At 41.7% G+C, this 16,542-nt stretch overlaps 1 protein-coding gene across 1 annotated transcript; it reads left to right on the plus strand.

Annotated features, from left to right (window-relative positions):
• Positions 1 to 6,414: 6,414 nt before the first annotated feature.
• Positions 6,415 to 11,679, plus strand: LOC127312508 (glycosyltransferase BC10). Its single transcript, XM_051343024.2, has 11 exons — positions 6,415 to 6,605; positions 7,540 to 7,970; positions 8,228 to 8,326; positions 9,188 to 9,288; positions 9,364 to 9,435; positions 9,600 to 9,690; positions 9,997 to 10,077; positions 10,807 to 10,866; positions 10,958 to 11,080; positions 11,166 to 11,204; positions 11,331 to 11,679. The coding sequence occupies exons 2-11, from the start codon at positions 7,653 to 7,655 to the stop codon at positions 11,457 to 11,459; spliced, it is 1,113 nt and encodes a 370-aa protein (XP_051198984.1). The 5' UTR covers positions 6,415 to 6,605; positions 7,540 to 7,652; the 3' UTR covers positions 11,460 to 11,679.
• Positions 11,680 to 16,542: the final 4,863 nt, after the last annotated feature.

A 16,542-nucleotide genomic window follows, 5' to 3' on the forward strand; every position in this document is an offset into this window, starting at 1 on the left:
ATATCTTTGACCTCTTCCTCCCTGAGTTCGATAAACCTTGGGTGATTCACTTAAGGGAAACTTGCTGCTGTTCTACAAACCTCTGCTCTTGGAGGCCCAACACTGTCTACAGGAATAGAAGCGTGCGTAGACATCAGAGCCCAAGTGTGGATAGAGGATAGTAATGTTGCCCCCTTTTTCTTTATTCTTTTTTTTCTATTTTTCTATTTTTCTGTTTCTCTTTTCGATGGCCTCCATGGCTCTTTTCACTTTTAGGGGCAACATCCTAATATGACAACACAGTTTTGGGTACAAATAACTCATAATGAACAAAACATGATGTATAAAACTGTATGCCTCTGCCAGTGTAGTAGGATATGCAATGATCTAGCGTAACATGGGTAAACCACACATCAGCTGTATAGAATCATGCAAAGCAATATATAAATAATAAATGACAACAAGTCATGTAATGTAAAATGGAAGTTGCATGGCAATATATCTCGGAACAGCTATGGAAATGCTGTAGTAGGTAGGTATAGTGGCTATTTTGAGGAAGATGTATGGGCTTATGTGTAGGAGAACAAGAGAAAGTCCCCCCACGGGTTTGGATGTACTGGCGAAGTATGCACAATTCTCAATGTGAGCAAAAGGCAATGCATAGTACCGAAGAGGCTAGCAAATTTGGATGGTGGAAGTGCCAAAAACGGTAGCTTAACATTAGTCAAAAAGAACTCACAAGCTTATTGCAAACAACTAGCAGGTTCAACATTAAGAGCATGATTAAAATTCACTCCAAGGAGGGCCGTTCACGGTGGCACAAGTACCCCGCTAGCTCCCTCGACCTTCAGCACAACTTAGTTATTACGATGAACCCTTAGACATGGAAATCTATCAAGTCCAACTACACCTTCAACCATTTAAGTAGAGTTTATAGTACGACACAAGCTTAAAGACAACAATCCACTAGTGAGTTTAACTTATTTAAACAGCAAGCTTTACCATCTAAATACCTCAAAATGTTTGCAAAGAATCAGGTTATCAAAGCTCAATGATCTACAAGATTATGCAAGTATTTCATTATACCACTACCACATGCAACATTTTCTGAACCAACCAAATAATAATCAATGCTGAGGCTTTCAGCTTTGCCATGAACATGAATAATAAATTAAGAACACCAGTGTTCAAATGAAAAAGCGGAGCGTGTCTCCCAACCACACAAGAATGCTAGGATCCAATTTTATTCAGAAAACAAAAACAAACAAACAAAAATAAAAGCACACAGACGCTCCAAGTAAAGCACATAAGATGTGACGGAATAAAAATATAGTTTCACTAGAGGTGACCTGATAAGTTGTCGATGAAGAAGGGATGCCTTGGGCATCCCCAAGCTTAGACGCTTCAGTCTTCTTGAAATATGCAGGGATGAACCACAGGGGCATCCCCAAGCTTAGACTTTTCACTCTTCTTGATCATATTGTATCATCCTCCTCTCTTGACCCTTGAAAACTTCCTCCACACCAAACTCAAAACAAACTCATTAGAGGGTTAGTGCATAATCAAAAATTCACATGTTCAGAGGGAACACAATCATTCCTAACACTTCTGGACATTGCCCAAAGCTACTGAAAGTTAATGGAGCAAAGAAATCCATTCAACATAGCAAAACAGGCAATGCGAAATAAAAGGCAGAATCTGTCAAAACAGAACAGTCCGTAAAGACGAATTTTTCTGGGGCACTTAACTTGCTCAGATGAAAAAGCTCAAATTAAATGAAAGTTGCGTACATATCTGAGGATCACGCACGTAAATTGTCAGATTTTTCCGAGTTACCTACAGACAGGGCTACTCAATTTCGTGACAGCAAGAAATATGTTTCTGCGCAGTAATCCAAATCTAGTATCAACCCTACTATCAAAGACTTTACTTGGCACAACAATGCAATAAAATAAAGATAAGAAGAGGTTGCTACAGTAGTAATAACTTCCAAGACACAACAAAACAGTAGAAAAATAAAAACATGGGTTATCTCCCAAGAAGTGCTTTCTTTATAGCCATTAAGATGGGCTCAGCAATTTTAATGATGCTCACATAAGAACTAGAGTTGAAGCAAAGAGAGCATCAAAAAACAAGTATGAAACAAATTTAAGCCTAACCCACTTCCTATGAAAAGGAATCTTGTAAATAAACAAGTCATATAAGCATAATGCAACAAGCATAGAAAGGCAACACAAGCGCAACTTCAAGATTCTCAACATAAAGAGGGGAAACTTAATATTATTAAGATGCATACAACCATGTTTCCCTCTCTCATAATAATTTTCAGTAGCATCGTGAACAAACTCAACAATATAACTATCACATAAAGCATTCTTATTCACATGCATTAAAGTATCATTACTCTCCAAATAAGCATAGTCATTACTATTAATTATAGTGGGAGCAAATTCAATAAAATAGCTATCATTATTATTCTCATCACCATAATCATCATATATAGGAGGCATATTGTAATCATAATTAATTTTCTCCTCAATAGTAGGTGGACTGAAAATATGATAGTCATCATTGTAATCATCATATATAGGAGGTAAAGTATCATCAAAGTAAATTTTCTCCTCCATGCTTGGGGGACTAAAAATATCATGCTCATCAAAACCAGCTTCCCCAAGCTTAGAATTTTCCATAGCATTAGCAACAATGGTGTTCAAAGCATTCATACTAATAACATTGCCATTAGCATGCATATAAAGTTCCATAGGTTTTTTAATTTTCTCTTCAAACACCTCATGTCCTAACTCAAGATAAATACTATAAAGATCTCTAATATATTTTTGTTGTTTTCCATTAAGCCTAACTAGTGAAAAATAAAAACAAGAAACAAAAAGATATAATTGCAGAATCTAAAGGAAATAGCTTCGAGCACTCACACACCGGCAACAGTGCTAGGAAATAACTTAGTAGTCGGAGGATGTGAATACCTTTTACCTTACCTCCCCGGCAACGGCACCAGAAAATAGCTTGCTGGCGTGCAGTTGACGCGGGAGTTAGAAATCTCTGTGGTGTAATTTTCCTTCACGTCCCAGGCAACGGCGCCAGAAAATAGCTTGATGTCTACGCACGCTTCTATTCCTGTAGACAGTGTTGGGCCTCCAAGAGCAGAGGTTTGTAGAACATCAGCAAGTTTCCCTTAAGTAAATCACCCAAGGTTTATCGAACTCAGGGAGGTAGAGGTCAAAGATATCCCTCTCAAGCAACCCTGCAATTACGATACAAGAAGTCTCTTGTGTCCCCAACACACCTAATACACTTGTCAGATGTACATGTGCACTAGTTCGGCGAACAGATAGTGAAATACAAGTAATATGGATGATTGTAAGTAGTAATTGCAATCTGAAATAAAGATGGCAGCAAGCAAACATGTAGCAGAACTTGTTGGAAACGGTGTTTCAATGCTTAGAAACAAGGCCTAGGGATCCTACTTTCACTAGTGGACACTCTCAACAATGATCACATAATAAAACTACTCTACACTCTCTTGTTGGATAACAAACACCATTCATTGTGTAGGGCTATAAAAGCACACCTCAAGCCGGAGTAAACAAGCTCCACAACATCCGGAGTTCATATTAAAGTAACCTCTAGAGTGCATAATAGACCGTTGCAATTTAGACCGAGTACTAACATAGCATACACACTGTCAACAATAGCTATGAAAGGGGGAATAGATCACATCAATACTATCATAGTAATAGTTAACTTCATAATCTACAAGATATTACAACCATAACCTACGCCAAATACTACATGATACACACACTGTCAACATTACATCATGGAGGAGGAATAGACTACTTTAATAACATCACTAGAGTAGCACATAGATTAATAGTGATACAAAGCTCATGATCACATAAAGATCACACCATGGGAGAGAGAGATGAACCACATAGCTACCGGTAGAGCCCTCAGCCTCGGGGGAGAACTACTCCCTCCTCATCATGGGAGACAGCGATGGCGATGAAGATGGCGGTGGTGTTGATGGAGATGACTCCGGGGGCAATTCCCCGTCCTGGCGGCGTGCCGGAACAGAGACTTCTATCCCCCGAAACGGAGTTACGCGATGGAGGCGGCGTCCCTGGAGTCTTTCTGGAGTTTCGTCAATTGGTGTCGCGTTTTTAGGTCACGAGGGACTTTATAGGCGAAGAGGCGGGGTCGGAGGGGCGCCAGGGTTCCCTCACCACATGGCGGCGCGCCCCCCTCTAGGCCGCGCCGGCCTATGGTCTGGAGGCCCTGGGCCTCCTCTCCGGCTCCCCTCCGGTGTTCTGGTCCGTCTCGGTGAATTAAGATGTTTGGTCTTTGTTTCGTCGAATTCCGAGAATATTGCCCGAACAGCCTTTCTGGAACCAAAAACAGCAGAAAACAGAACTGGCATTTCTGCATCTTGTTAATAGGTTAGTTCCGAAAAATGCATAAAATCATTATAAAGTGTGAGCAAAACATGTAGGTATTGTCATAAAACTAGCATGGAACATCAGAAATTATAGATACGTTTGAGACGTATCACTCAACGCTAGCCCTTCACCAAGTGGCTCATCCCCATCGACGGCGTCGACAACCGTGATGTCAAGTGCGTCTCATTGCGGTGGAGAAGGACCAGAACGATCTGATTGATTCACTTCATCTTCATGCAAGGCCCTCTGTGTAAATTGTAGGTCATGATAACAATTTCTTTATCTTTTGGACCTCTTTGTAATATGTAACCCATAGCTTATATGAATGAAGCTTCTAGGTCCTTTGGCGCCTTTATTTGTTCAAAAGAAAAATTCATGTCAAGAATTCTCACGTATATGGAAGGTGTCCCCTACAATTGAAGACTAGTAATTGGTACATGCAAAAGCACGTTAGTTTTAGGTAAAGGATGGAGTACAACTCAAAATACTCGTGTCTATCATAATTGGTGACAATAATGTAAATGTAATCATATCACAGGGGGTATCGGGTGTGTAATTGACAAACTCCACTTTTATTGTATTCAGTTGGTGTAATGTAAAGAACTCCCCGTCTGGTAGAACATGGAAGCATGCCATCAAGCGAGTTGGTTAGCAGGCGGAGTGAAGCCGGCAGGAGGAGTAGGTCGAGTGCCGCTGGTCGTCTATGATGGATGAGGTCAAGCTCGAGCTCGTCGGGCCTCGCTAGATCTTGGGAAGGCAGCAAGAGATCTTGGGGTAGGCGGCAGATGGATACGAGTGGGGATGGATGCCTGCGGCGGAGGACACTTGGTTGAGAGAATTGAGGTAGACGGAGCATATCGGGGTAGAGGATGTCAGTTAGTCGAGGAATTTGAGGAAGCGAGATGCTTAGGTAACGTAATAAGATTATGGTTGGTAGGGGGTAACAACCGAGAATAGAGAGGGTATTTGTTTCCTTGTTATCTGATTTACATCCCATCTAAAAAAACTAAATGACGGTTTCAGGTGGCGCTTATATCCGGCTCAAGGTACCAAACGAAACCCATCACTTGTGTAAATTTCGTTAGTACTATTTTTTTAAGGAAATGATCCTGAAGGACCTGCTTCATTAATTCCGGGAGGTGGTACAAATTACACAAAGGACCTTAGGAGATTGGAAAATTACAAGTTGGTCCTAGAAAAAACACACGGAGGACCTCAGAGGATTTCAATGATTCGATGAAGGAAAAAGGGAAGCATCTAAAGAAAGCCATATAGTACTGCAGAGTCGTCTCCTTTGTTGGTGGATCCCCAAGTAGTTAGGCACACGTAGAGCTTTTAGGCAGATAAAGGTTGTGCGGTGAATTTCAACATTCTCGACCGTAGGATACACATTACTAAGATGTTACAACTATGCACCGATTCGGTTGAAATGATCCAACAACTGACATTTATCCCTATATATATAGGAGTATAGATAATATGAGGAGAACATGAGACACTTGTGAAAACCTAGCGATTCCAAGTCCCGTCATCACCACAAACATCCACTGACGAGATTGATCTAGGATTACTCACCTTATAAACCTCCTCGAGAGCATCTTCATGTCACGCCAAGTCCCCATCACACACTGTAATCCATTATACGTCGTCTCAACTCAGTTAGTCCATAATTTCATAGTCTCCGTAGATCTTCGTTTCAAGACAGAATTAGTTGCGGTCTCCACACCCGAGATCATGAAAATAAGAAAGCTACATAGATCGAACTAAAGTTATGTTTTGCTTTTCATTTTTTATAGGATAGAGAGATCCATAATAATGAGTGTTCTGGTTTTAATTCAAATCTAAGCTTAAATCATAGTAACACTTAATATGGATTGGAGAAAAAAATACACTCGTGTAAAATAAAAGGCATGGTGGGTCTGGTGGCATCATCAGGTGGTGGTGTTAGACACTCATGCTGACTCTTGTCCCGCTTTAATTAGCACAAACTGACTGCAAAGTATAACTCCTGCCCACTCATCTACCTTTCCGCCTCACTCCTCTCACAAATCCTTTCCCACTTTTCTCTGTTCCTGCTCATACATCGCCTAGATCTCTCCGCGCGTTCCCCCATCCGTAATCCGAAGCAGTCACGAGCTCGCGTCTGGGAGATCCAGCGCCTCAACCAAGGTCCGACGTCGCCTGTATTTTTTTTCTCTCTCTCGCACCCGTATTCCGTCTCAGTTCGTATCCGCGGAGCATTTTCCGGGGTGGAATTTGGGGAATGGAAAGGTGGGATTTTTAGTCGCTATCTTGCGACTCTTGGCCGCACTGGTGGTTCTGGATTCAACAGTTGCGATTTAGGAGTGTTCTTATTAGGTGTTTGGGTTACGGAAAGGGGAAAAGGGGGTGGTGATGTTTTCCCAAATTATTGTTGGGTGCGTGTCGAGTTCCTCTTTTGGAAGTTTTTATTTGTGAAGTAGTTTTAGGTTTTCTTGTCGCGCAGTAACTCTAGATGAGGGACTCTCTACAAATATTTGGCACCAGGAATTGATTTCGAGGCTTTTTCGTGGCCTCTCGTTGTGGAAATTAGGATAAACTAGGGTTCTGGTTCTCAGTTCTGCACTTACTGGAGAGCTCAGACTCAGTTTCGAAGTTCTCACTGCTGAGGTTTTAGGGGTTTAACGTGGGGTTGCTTATACTCAAAGGGAAAGGACTGATGACGAGTCATTATCTGAAACATGCAAAGAACGTGCACGAGTGTCAATTGAATTTACAGGGTTGGTGGTAGTTAGCAAAAGGTTATGAACAAGACAGAAAAAAAAGAGGCAAGTTTCTTACAAACAACATCGGTAGAACTTAGAAGGGATTTCATCTTGTAGCTGCAACCTCCAGATTTCGAATCAATGCTGCAGAAGACATCATCGTAGGACCTCATTCGTGTCCGTGTTTAAATTATGGCGATTTTCTCAATTGATCTTCGTCTTTTCTTAAATAGGGTGTTACTCCATTGCTAAGTAGTGTAGTTTTGTATAGACTTAAAATGGTTTTATCCCCTGTATTTTTGCATCACTCCAGATTAACCGCCAATAACCGCAAATTATCCTTTTTACTATGTTCTCAGGTTTTAATAGGTCCAACAGTTCTACCAGAATGATGGTTTTGGATGATTGCAGAGGTGAAGCTTGCCAAATGTAGATTTGGAAGTCCTGTCATTGTTACGTATACACCTCGATCATGGCACCACGCAATAGACCTTCGTCTAAAAGGCCTCTCTGGATTGTCGTCTTGATTGCTTTTGTCTGTGCAATAGTCACTGGAGCTTATCTCTACAAACCCCAACAGTACACGTCTTGTTACTTGTCAAATTCCTGCAGTTCCCAGCCTCCCCCAGAACCCGTGAGAGTGTACACTGATGATGAGATAGCTGCTCGTGTTGTCATAAGAGACATTGTTCGGTCACAGCCTGTCCGGTCAAAGAATCCGAAAATTGCTTTCATGTTCTTGACGCCCAGTTCATTGCCTTTTGAGAAGCTTTGGGAAAAGTTCTTCACGGTAAGGTTTTTGGCCCTATTGCAAAACTAGAATAAATATTATCTCTGTCTAGTCTTAATTGGAATTTTGTACATCTCAGTGTTTAACTGGCATGATGTGATACTAATACTAATGTTTCCCCTGTTTTGGTGAAAGCGGTTATTATTTATCATGCATGCTTAAAAGGAACTCCAAATTAACACTTTAACAGACCTACCTCATGAAAGAATTGGAATGTGCTCAGTACTGAATCCAGCTACTTGAATGTACTTTTTCAGGGACATGAAGGCAGATACACAATATACGTACATGCTTCAAGAGAAAGGACTGTTCATGCCAGTCCATTATTTGCTGGCAGGGATATTCGGAGTGAAAAGGTAAATGGTTAGAATTTAGTTAGAAGTTGCCGTGTTTTGCATTGTTTGAATTGTTCTATACAGGAAATGTTTTATCAGTTTCTCCATTATGCAATCACCCCCACGCCCTCTACTTTCCTCCTCGAAATAGGCTTTCGCCCCGCTATATTAATATAGCAACCATCCGATACAACGAAACCGCTGGGGCCGCAGCACAACCAAGCCCAAACGACAAGAAAAAGAAACGAAAAAGAAACTAATGCCGACACCGGCAGATTGATGAAAACGATGATGACTCCGCAACCGCTGCGCCCTCCGAAGAAGTACCACCACTCTCCTAGCACGCCGAGACGCCGCATACCAAGCAGCACCTTCAACAAGGGAACGACGACGACGCCGCTGCTGCCCGGACTCGGCCTAGGGTTTCCCCCGGTACGCGGAAGGGATCAGGGAGGGATACATCCGACGCCCTTCAGGAAGGAAGGCGGCACCCGTAGGCGTCGCCGCGTCGGAGTCGAACATGCCGACACGGATTTCTCCCGACCACCAAACCCACCACCCTGAACGCTCCGACGTGCTCCACCAAACATGCCACCCACCAGCACACGCCACCACGGTCTTGTCGTCGCTCTGTGGTCTAGAGGAAGAGACTGTGGTCACCGGAACCCTGAATAGCAAGTCAACACGCCCTCTACTTTCAGGGAATGTTGTAGTTTGTAGATTAAGACTGAGGGTATTTTAATGCTTTTGGACCAGTATGGATTGTGGCTATTATAATTGTCTGTAAGATTGCCTGTTGTGTGATAAGCGTAGTGAATCTAAGACTGTTCACATTTTACCATTTTAATTGTTTGAGAAAGTAATAGTCCAGTTTACCTGTAGGTGGTCTGGGGTACAGTTTCTATGATTGATGCAGAGAGGAGGCTCTTGGCAAATGCACTGCAAGATGCTGATAACCAGCATTTTGTCTTGGTCTCTGAGAGGTTAGTCTCCTTTTTCTCATCTAAATTTGAATTGCATAATCGTATCCTTATGCTAGTGCCTTGTTCTTATTGCAGCTGTGTACCACTGCATAACTTCGATTATGTGTATAGTTATCTCATGGAGACAAACATCAGCTTTGTTGACTCGTAAGTGAACGTCCCGAAGGTTATATTGCAGATGATTATGTAGAGAAGCAAGTTTTTTTATACTAAAACTTGAACAAATGTTTGACTCAGGATCTGTCGTTACCCTCATATTCATAATTGTTACAAGCATCGTATCTTCACCATTGACTTGCTATTTTTTTCAGTTTCGACGATCCTGGTCCACATGGAGCAGGTAGATACTCTGATTATATGCTACCTGAAATCGTCAAGAGAGATTGGAGAAAAGGTGCACAGGTAATAATTTCTATGATTGATTTCCCTAGAAAGTGAAAGCCTCGTTTCTTTTACCAATTCAGGCTATTCAATCACATAACATTGGATTATCGAAAACCTCATAAAGATGACAAGGAGAATTGGAAATTCCTTCTTATTTATATATATCAAATGGTTGCCAAATGTTGTGTCACTTATTTTCTTTTCTTCGCATTTTCAGAACCTTTTTTTCTGTAAATTGAACAAGCATATATCTCCTAATTTTTTATTTTTCCCTTTTTTCCTATAGCCGATCATCCAGCATTCTGACTTGTTCTCCTCTCTCAGTGGTTCACTGTGAAACGGCAGCATGCAGTCCTTATTCTTGCTGACACCCTTTACTATGGGAAGTTCAAACGCTACTGTAAGGTAAGGATCAACGAAATATGAAGAAAAGTAAAGAAAAACACCATGCTGCTTTTTCCTTGAGAATCGGATTGCTATACTGGCTGTATTAGACCTTAGTAAGATATGTGATATTAGTAATAATTACAGGAAAGGTCAGATAAATCTGTATGCTATCGCATAATAGCTGTTTAATGTAGTCTTGCTGTCTTCATGGTTTTGCTTCACCAGACGTGACTAAGTCGACACTTTGCACTTTTTAGTCATGTGTGTTGTATGCTTTTACTCTCATTATTAGGGAGCCAGTTTCCTTGACCCAGTTCCATGAGCAAATGAAACCTGGTACATAGTTTTGTCCAAACTGGATGACTCTAGTTCCTTCGAAGCACATGAACTGACAGCTTCTGAAACGAGTGTCAAATTTCTCTTGTACTGAACTTCATTTGGGGGATTAAGATTCATTGCTCGCGGTATCTATTACTGCCATCCTAGCTATTAATTTATATCTAGATTGAAGATCCTGTTTCAGTACAGTATTAAGCATTGTGGTCTAGTACTGTGATGTACAGGGTGAATCTCAATGCTGCATCAATATTTAACTGTTTTACTTCGTGCTGTTTTTAAAGTCAGTTTCCATGACCAAAAATTGGTTTGGTTATGTTTTCCGAACTTTGGTGGATGTCATGCTGTTTTTCTTTCCTGGTTTCTTGATATGTATTTTGCCGCTTATCTTGTTATCGTTGCATGTTGCAGCCAGGAAATGAATGGCACAACTGCTATTCTGACGAGCACTATTTGCCAACCCTGTTTAACGTAAGCACCCAGAAGCTCCTAACTGAACTACTGAAATGTTTTGTTCACTCTACTCACCAGTAATATCGTATTGCTGCTGTCGTGCCTGCAGATGGTTGATCCAACTGGAATTGCCAACTGGTCAGTGTCACATGTCGATTGGTCAGAAGGAAAATGGCATCCTAAAGTTTATAGGGCTGTTGACACGAGCTTTGAGCTGCTTAAGAGTATAGCGGTGAGCTTTTTGTTATGCCTGCTGGTTAGTTTGCTCAACATTTTATAGTTTTGGGTATTCTCTAACTAAGCATGAAACTCTGCAGTCCATTGACGAGAGCGTTCATGTGAACAGCAATGCAAAGGTACATATTTTTTCGCCTTCACAATTTCTGCAACCAAAATGCTACTCCCTGGATCGGAGGTAGCATAAATCTACATCATGATCCCTTCATGGAGAATGTATCTGATGATTCATCATGGTCTTGCAGCATCAAGCACAGAGAAGGCCGTGCGTGTGGAACGGCATGAAGAGGCCCTGCTACCTATTCGCACGGAAGTTCTACCCTGAGGCGCTTGACACCCTGATGAACATTTTCTCGAACTTCACCGTCATCTGATCCCAGGACAGACGAGGCATTTGAGGATTCTTCCTTCACCGTGGGGTTTGCTGCCCTCCATGGTGCTACAGTACAGGCGTAATTGTATTGTAACTGTTGTTAGAATCCCGCCATATCGATGTTTAGGTGTTATTCTTTAGGTCTTGAAACGGCAATTTTTGCTGGTGTGAACAGCAGCAATTTCGTGCACACAGAGAATGCAGCTGCAAAGCTGGTGATCTATGCTGTGGTAGACGAGGATCGAGTCTGATTGGCAAGTGCTCTGTTCTTGCAGATAATGACCTATTTGTCTGGGTAAAAATGATGACTGGTAGGTGGTAGCGTGTGCCTGATATACAAGACTTTCACCATGGCTTCTCATCATATCATATACACTTCTAAAAGGAACAAAGACGAGGTAAATGTCTGTTTTCTGGGCTGGGTCTAACAAAGTTGAAACCATTGACCGCTTGCAGTTGGTGCACTGTGCCTAAAACGCTTGTCCTGTCAATAGCTAGGCTGAGCCGAGCCGGGACTCGTTGAACAACCATAAATGAAACTTGGCTCAACTTGCGAGCAGCTTGCTAAAAACTGTCAATATGCAAGTGTATGAATGTATTATGTATGATGTAATTTTTCCCAAATATGTAGAATTTGTCGCTTGTAGATGCCTTCGAAAGAAACTAGGCCTAGTGGTGCTTGTTGTTGTCCCTTTTTGCGTACTCGGAGAACTTCCATCAGACCATCACTGCTCCCAGCCGTACCTGAAGACCACTGAAAGTTTGACAAGCTAAACGAGTACTCGGTTAACTCGGCTCATTTAGCTTGAAACTCAGTTCAATAACAAGAGTCGAGTCAAGCCGAATCGAGTCGCGAGCTATTCCAGGCCTAGTCACTGCATTCTCTCTGTCAAGTTCTTCGTCCACGCTCACTAGGCCGCACGCCGCTGGCCTCTGCACGAACTGCAGGAGCACTTGGTCCTAGAGGACCTGGTCGGTTCTTGACGTTACAAACCAAGCCAGGTCCGTGTCACCGTGTGCACGCGGTGTATAACAAGCTGTGCGCCGTGCTGTTGGTGGTGCTGCACCGGTGTACACGCTGGGCGAACGTTTCCTCAACCGTCACACCTACACTAACCAATTCGCAAAAAAGAAAATTTCTACAGAAGAAGCCACATGAAAGAGTACTGCGTCACTCTGTTTCCTCCTCCGGCACACATGGTTTGGACTTTGGATACTCGATTGCCGATTCAACGGAACGGATAAACGTAACAAAAGAGACTAGGCGATGGTAACCGTGTAGTTTGATACTTGCTGCTGGCTGCTGTGTACGTTGTGTGTGCCTAGGTACAAGGAACAGCGACACATTCTTTCTCTACATATAGCGCCTCATTAGCACACGCAGCGAAGACACTGGTTTCGTGTGATCTGAGCGGTGTCTTGCATTTTCTATTGCGTCGGTTGAACTTTCTATCTGCTCTTTCCACTATATAAAAAACCTTGGATTACAACTTCTTAATAAAAATGACTAATCATCAATTTATACGAAGGTGAGGGTACTCCCCTTACGAAACAACATACATAACAAATTAAAAGTTAAACATTTTCTCCTTAGTTACTTCACGCATCGATCTGTGCTTTTCAGGATTTATTTATGCTGGAAATTTAAAGTACGCTGATAGACGCGGTGTGTTGGATGAAAGCGCATTTTTGTTACATTAGGGCATCTTCAGCTCCACCCCTAACATTCCTCCTAATATAGCTATTGCAGCGTCGGGCACAAAGACAACGTTAAGTCGTGGCCCCAATAGTGACCTTTTGTCTAGTCTAGCACAATAAACTGTTCGGCAGATGACGGTCCATATCTATAGAGAGGTATGGTAGTGCCAGATACGGTTGACAAACAACGCCATGTAGGATGTCAACAGATGGATACCACACATCCGCAACCAAGGCACTCTCCACCCCACCTCACCTCTCCCGTGCTCGCCTCCTCTCCCACCCCCACCGAATCATTGCCGTCTCATTTCGACGCCGAGAGTCTGATGATGCCTTCCTAACAACGATGCGTAACCCTCCCCCGGTACGGCTACCGCTCTAGCTATCAGATCAAAGCCGCCACTAGTACCTGGATCTGGTCGACGGCGGCCGCTGCTTCCGCATGCTGCTCTCACCTCCTTCTCCATCTAGCCAAGGTCAGCCAATATCTTCTTTTTGATGCATGTGTTCATCGACTCGCCGGGCACACAACTGTGGTCGAGGTATTTTCGCCCCCTCTAGCACACAATGTGTTTAGCTGTTTGCCTAGGTATGTTTCAACTACATCTTTGTCTATACAAATTAATATAGTATGTTGTTTAGGAGTGTTGTGTTTTGGAGGCCAAGCTACATGTAGCTCTTTATTTTTAACTAATCAAAATTTATGTTTCAATTTTTTTAAAAAAATATAAAATAAAATTCTAGAGGTAGCCAATAATGTATGCAATAATGCCGTAGAATCTCAATGCAAACTAATTTATATTCTAGGCTACACAAAATTGAGAAAATCTGATTTTTTATAGTTTAAAATGTGCGCTATTCACTATAAAATTTGGCAGAATTTGTCATTTTTGTGTAGCCTAGAATACGAAGTTGCTTGTATTGAGATGTTTTAAACAATCAAAATTCATATTTCAAAGTTCTAACAAAATCTGAAACAAAATTCTAGAGGTAGCCATTGATGTATGCTATAATGGTGTAAAATATGAACGCAAACTAATTTGTAATCTAAGCTGCACAAAACTGACAAAATCTGACAATTTTTGTAGTCCTGAAATGTGCACCATTCGCTATAAAATTTGCCAGAATTTATTATCTTTGCGCAGCCTAAAATATGAGCTTGTTTGTATTGAGATTTTACATCATTGTAGTATACATCCGTTGGCGCTATCTCTAGAATTTTGTTTTGGATTTTCTGAAACTTTGAAATACGATTTCGAACTGTTCACAAATGAAGTGCGACGTGTAGCTCAGACTTTTTTTAAAGTTTTCCGGTATTTAGTTACTATATTGTTTGATTCTTATAGTATGATGAATAGCCTCAATTCGACGTTGTTGCAGGACGCTCTACTGGGGCCCGAAATTCTTCAAGTTGGAGTTTGCAGTATCCACACGCAAGGAGGTCGCACACGTCCCCCGCCTGTCGCGGAAGCTACGCTACTGCCACTCCCAGGCAGCTCACTCAGTTCGATCACTTGCCCCGATCGAACGGCGGCCGGCGGCGCCGGCACGATCGAGAGATCTCTTCAGTCTGGGTGCCGCGCAGACGGTTTTCCAACCGGACAGTCACAGTATCTAAAAACTGGTAAGCTATTGTACTCAGTCAGCTACAGAAGAAGTCTGCCGGAGAAGGCATCGTTGTGGCGCGTCGCTCTGGTTTCTCCGTGCTGACATGGTCAAACAAACCCACCTAAGAAAAGCTGACTCGTCGATCACTGACTCATGGTGGGGTGGCTTGTACTTATCTGGAACTTGGCCTTACAACAATTAAACGACTTTTTCACCACATAGTGATGTACTCCCATCGTCATGTGAAGGATGTTTTAGATTTAAATTTAGATGTATTTTGGCTAGAAATATCTAAATTTGACAAATTTAAGACATGCTTCATGAGACAGAGGGAGTGATATACGTGACTGTCTGACTTACCACGAACTGGTACATAAGGAGGAAAGAGAGGCCGCCGTGAGGCAATACTAAAACCCATATAGGTTTTAGTTCACCTCGCTGGTGATGTTGGGGTCTACGCCGTCTTTGGTGGCATTGGATTCTTGGAAACACGACGGACCAATGTCTATCACAGGCGGGGGGTTTCCTTCTTTGTTTAGATTTTTTTTAGTGTCTTCTTTAAGATGGTGAGATGGCTGTTACACATTTAAGTCAGAAAAAGGTGCTTCTTGCTCTATCCTTGCTCCCATTATTTCTCTACCGCCAGTGGAGGACGTGTGGATTTGTGTGTCCGTTGATTTCCTCGGATCCACTCGGTTTTTATGTCTGTTGATGTAGTTTCAGATCTGGCTCTTCCAATCTACAGGTTCCTTTTTTGGCAATAGTTGATTCTTTCGTACGCTGGACCTTTGGAGACCTTAGCACGACGATTTCCTGTTTTGTACTACAACAAGCTCTACTATAACAAGTTTTCTCTAGCTTCGGTGATGGAAGGATGAGTACGACATGCATCTTCAGCTCGCGCTAGTGTCTATAGTTGTCGCTAGGTGTTCTATGGATCTATTTGTTTATTACCTTTTTATGTTTTTTATACTATTATATGGATGATTATTAAAAGATTGCAGGACTTTGTTTCCAAAAAAAATTGAAGGACTCTAAAGATTGTCATGTACTTACTGAAAAGATAACTTTAACCGCTTGTTAAGTTTTTTTCCTGTAAACAGTACAGTAATAACAGTTTTATAGAGTAGTACAATCAGGTTTTTGGCTGTTTCCCCGTAATTACCCGGTCAACTCTTTATTTTCTATATTAAATAATTAAACATTAAGTGTTTTGGCTTGTTTCAAATGTAGAGTAGCCTCCGTCCTAAAATGTAAGGCGTCTAAGGATTAGTTAAAAGTCAACGTTTTTTAAGTTTGATCAAGTTTATACACAAAAATATAAACATTTACAGTACTGAATCAACATGTAAAGATTCACCATAAAATATATTTTCTTAATATATCCATTTGATATTGTAGATGTAAATATATTATTCTAAATATTTGATCAAAGTTAGTAAAGTTTGACTGTTAACCAGTCCTTACACGCTTTACATTTTGGGACGGAGGGAGTAATATTTACGGGTATAAATAACTTCTTCGAATTAACTCAAAGAGCAGCTGTATATGTAGATAAGCATATCTTCGTTTGTGCAGAAACCAACTTATTCCACTCACCTAGGGAAAGAAAAAAGAGAAGTAAACTTATCCAAATCCACGCCATTTCTTCTTCTTCGTCCTCGCACACCACCCAAATACGCAAAGGTGAAAATTAATTAACCAAGCGCGCGCTTCGCTGTCCCCGCCTTATAAATCAGGCAACGCCACGCGCGTCCACGCGACAAAGTCCTCCATAC

Source organism: Lolium perenne, chromosome 7 (genome assembly GCF_019359855.2).
Source record: "Lolium perenne isolate Kyuss_39 chromosome 7, Kyuss_2.0, whole genome shotgun sequence".
Classification (NCBI taxonomy): Eukaryota; Viridiplantae; Streptophyta; class Magnoliopsida; order Poales; family Poaceae; genus Lolium; species Lolium perenne.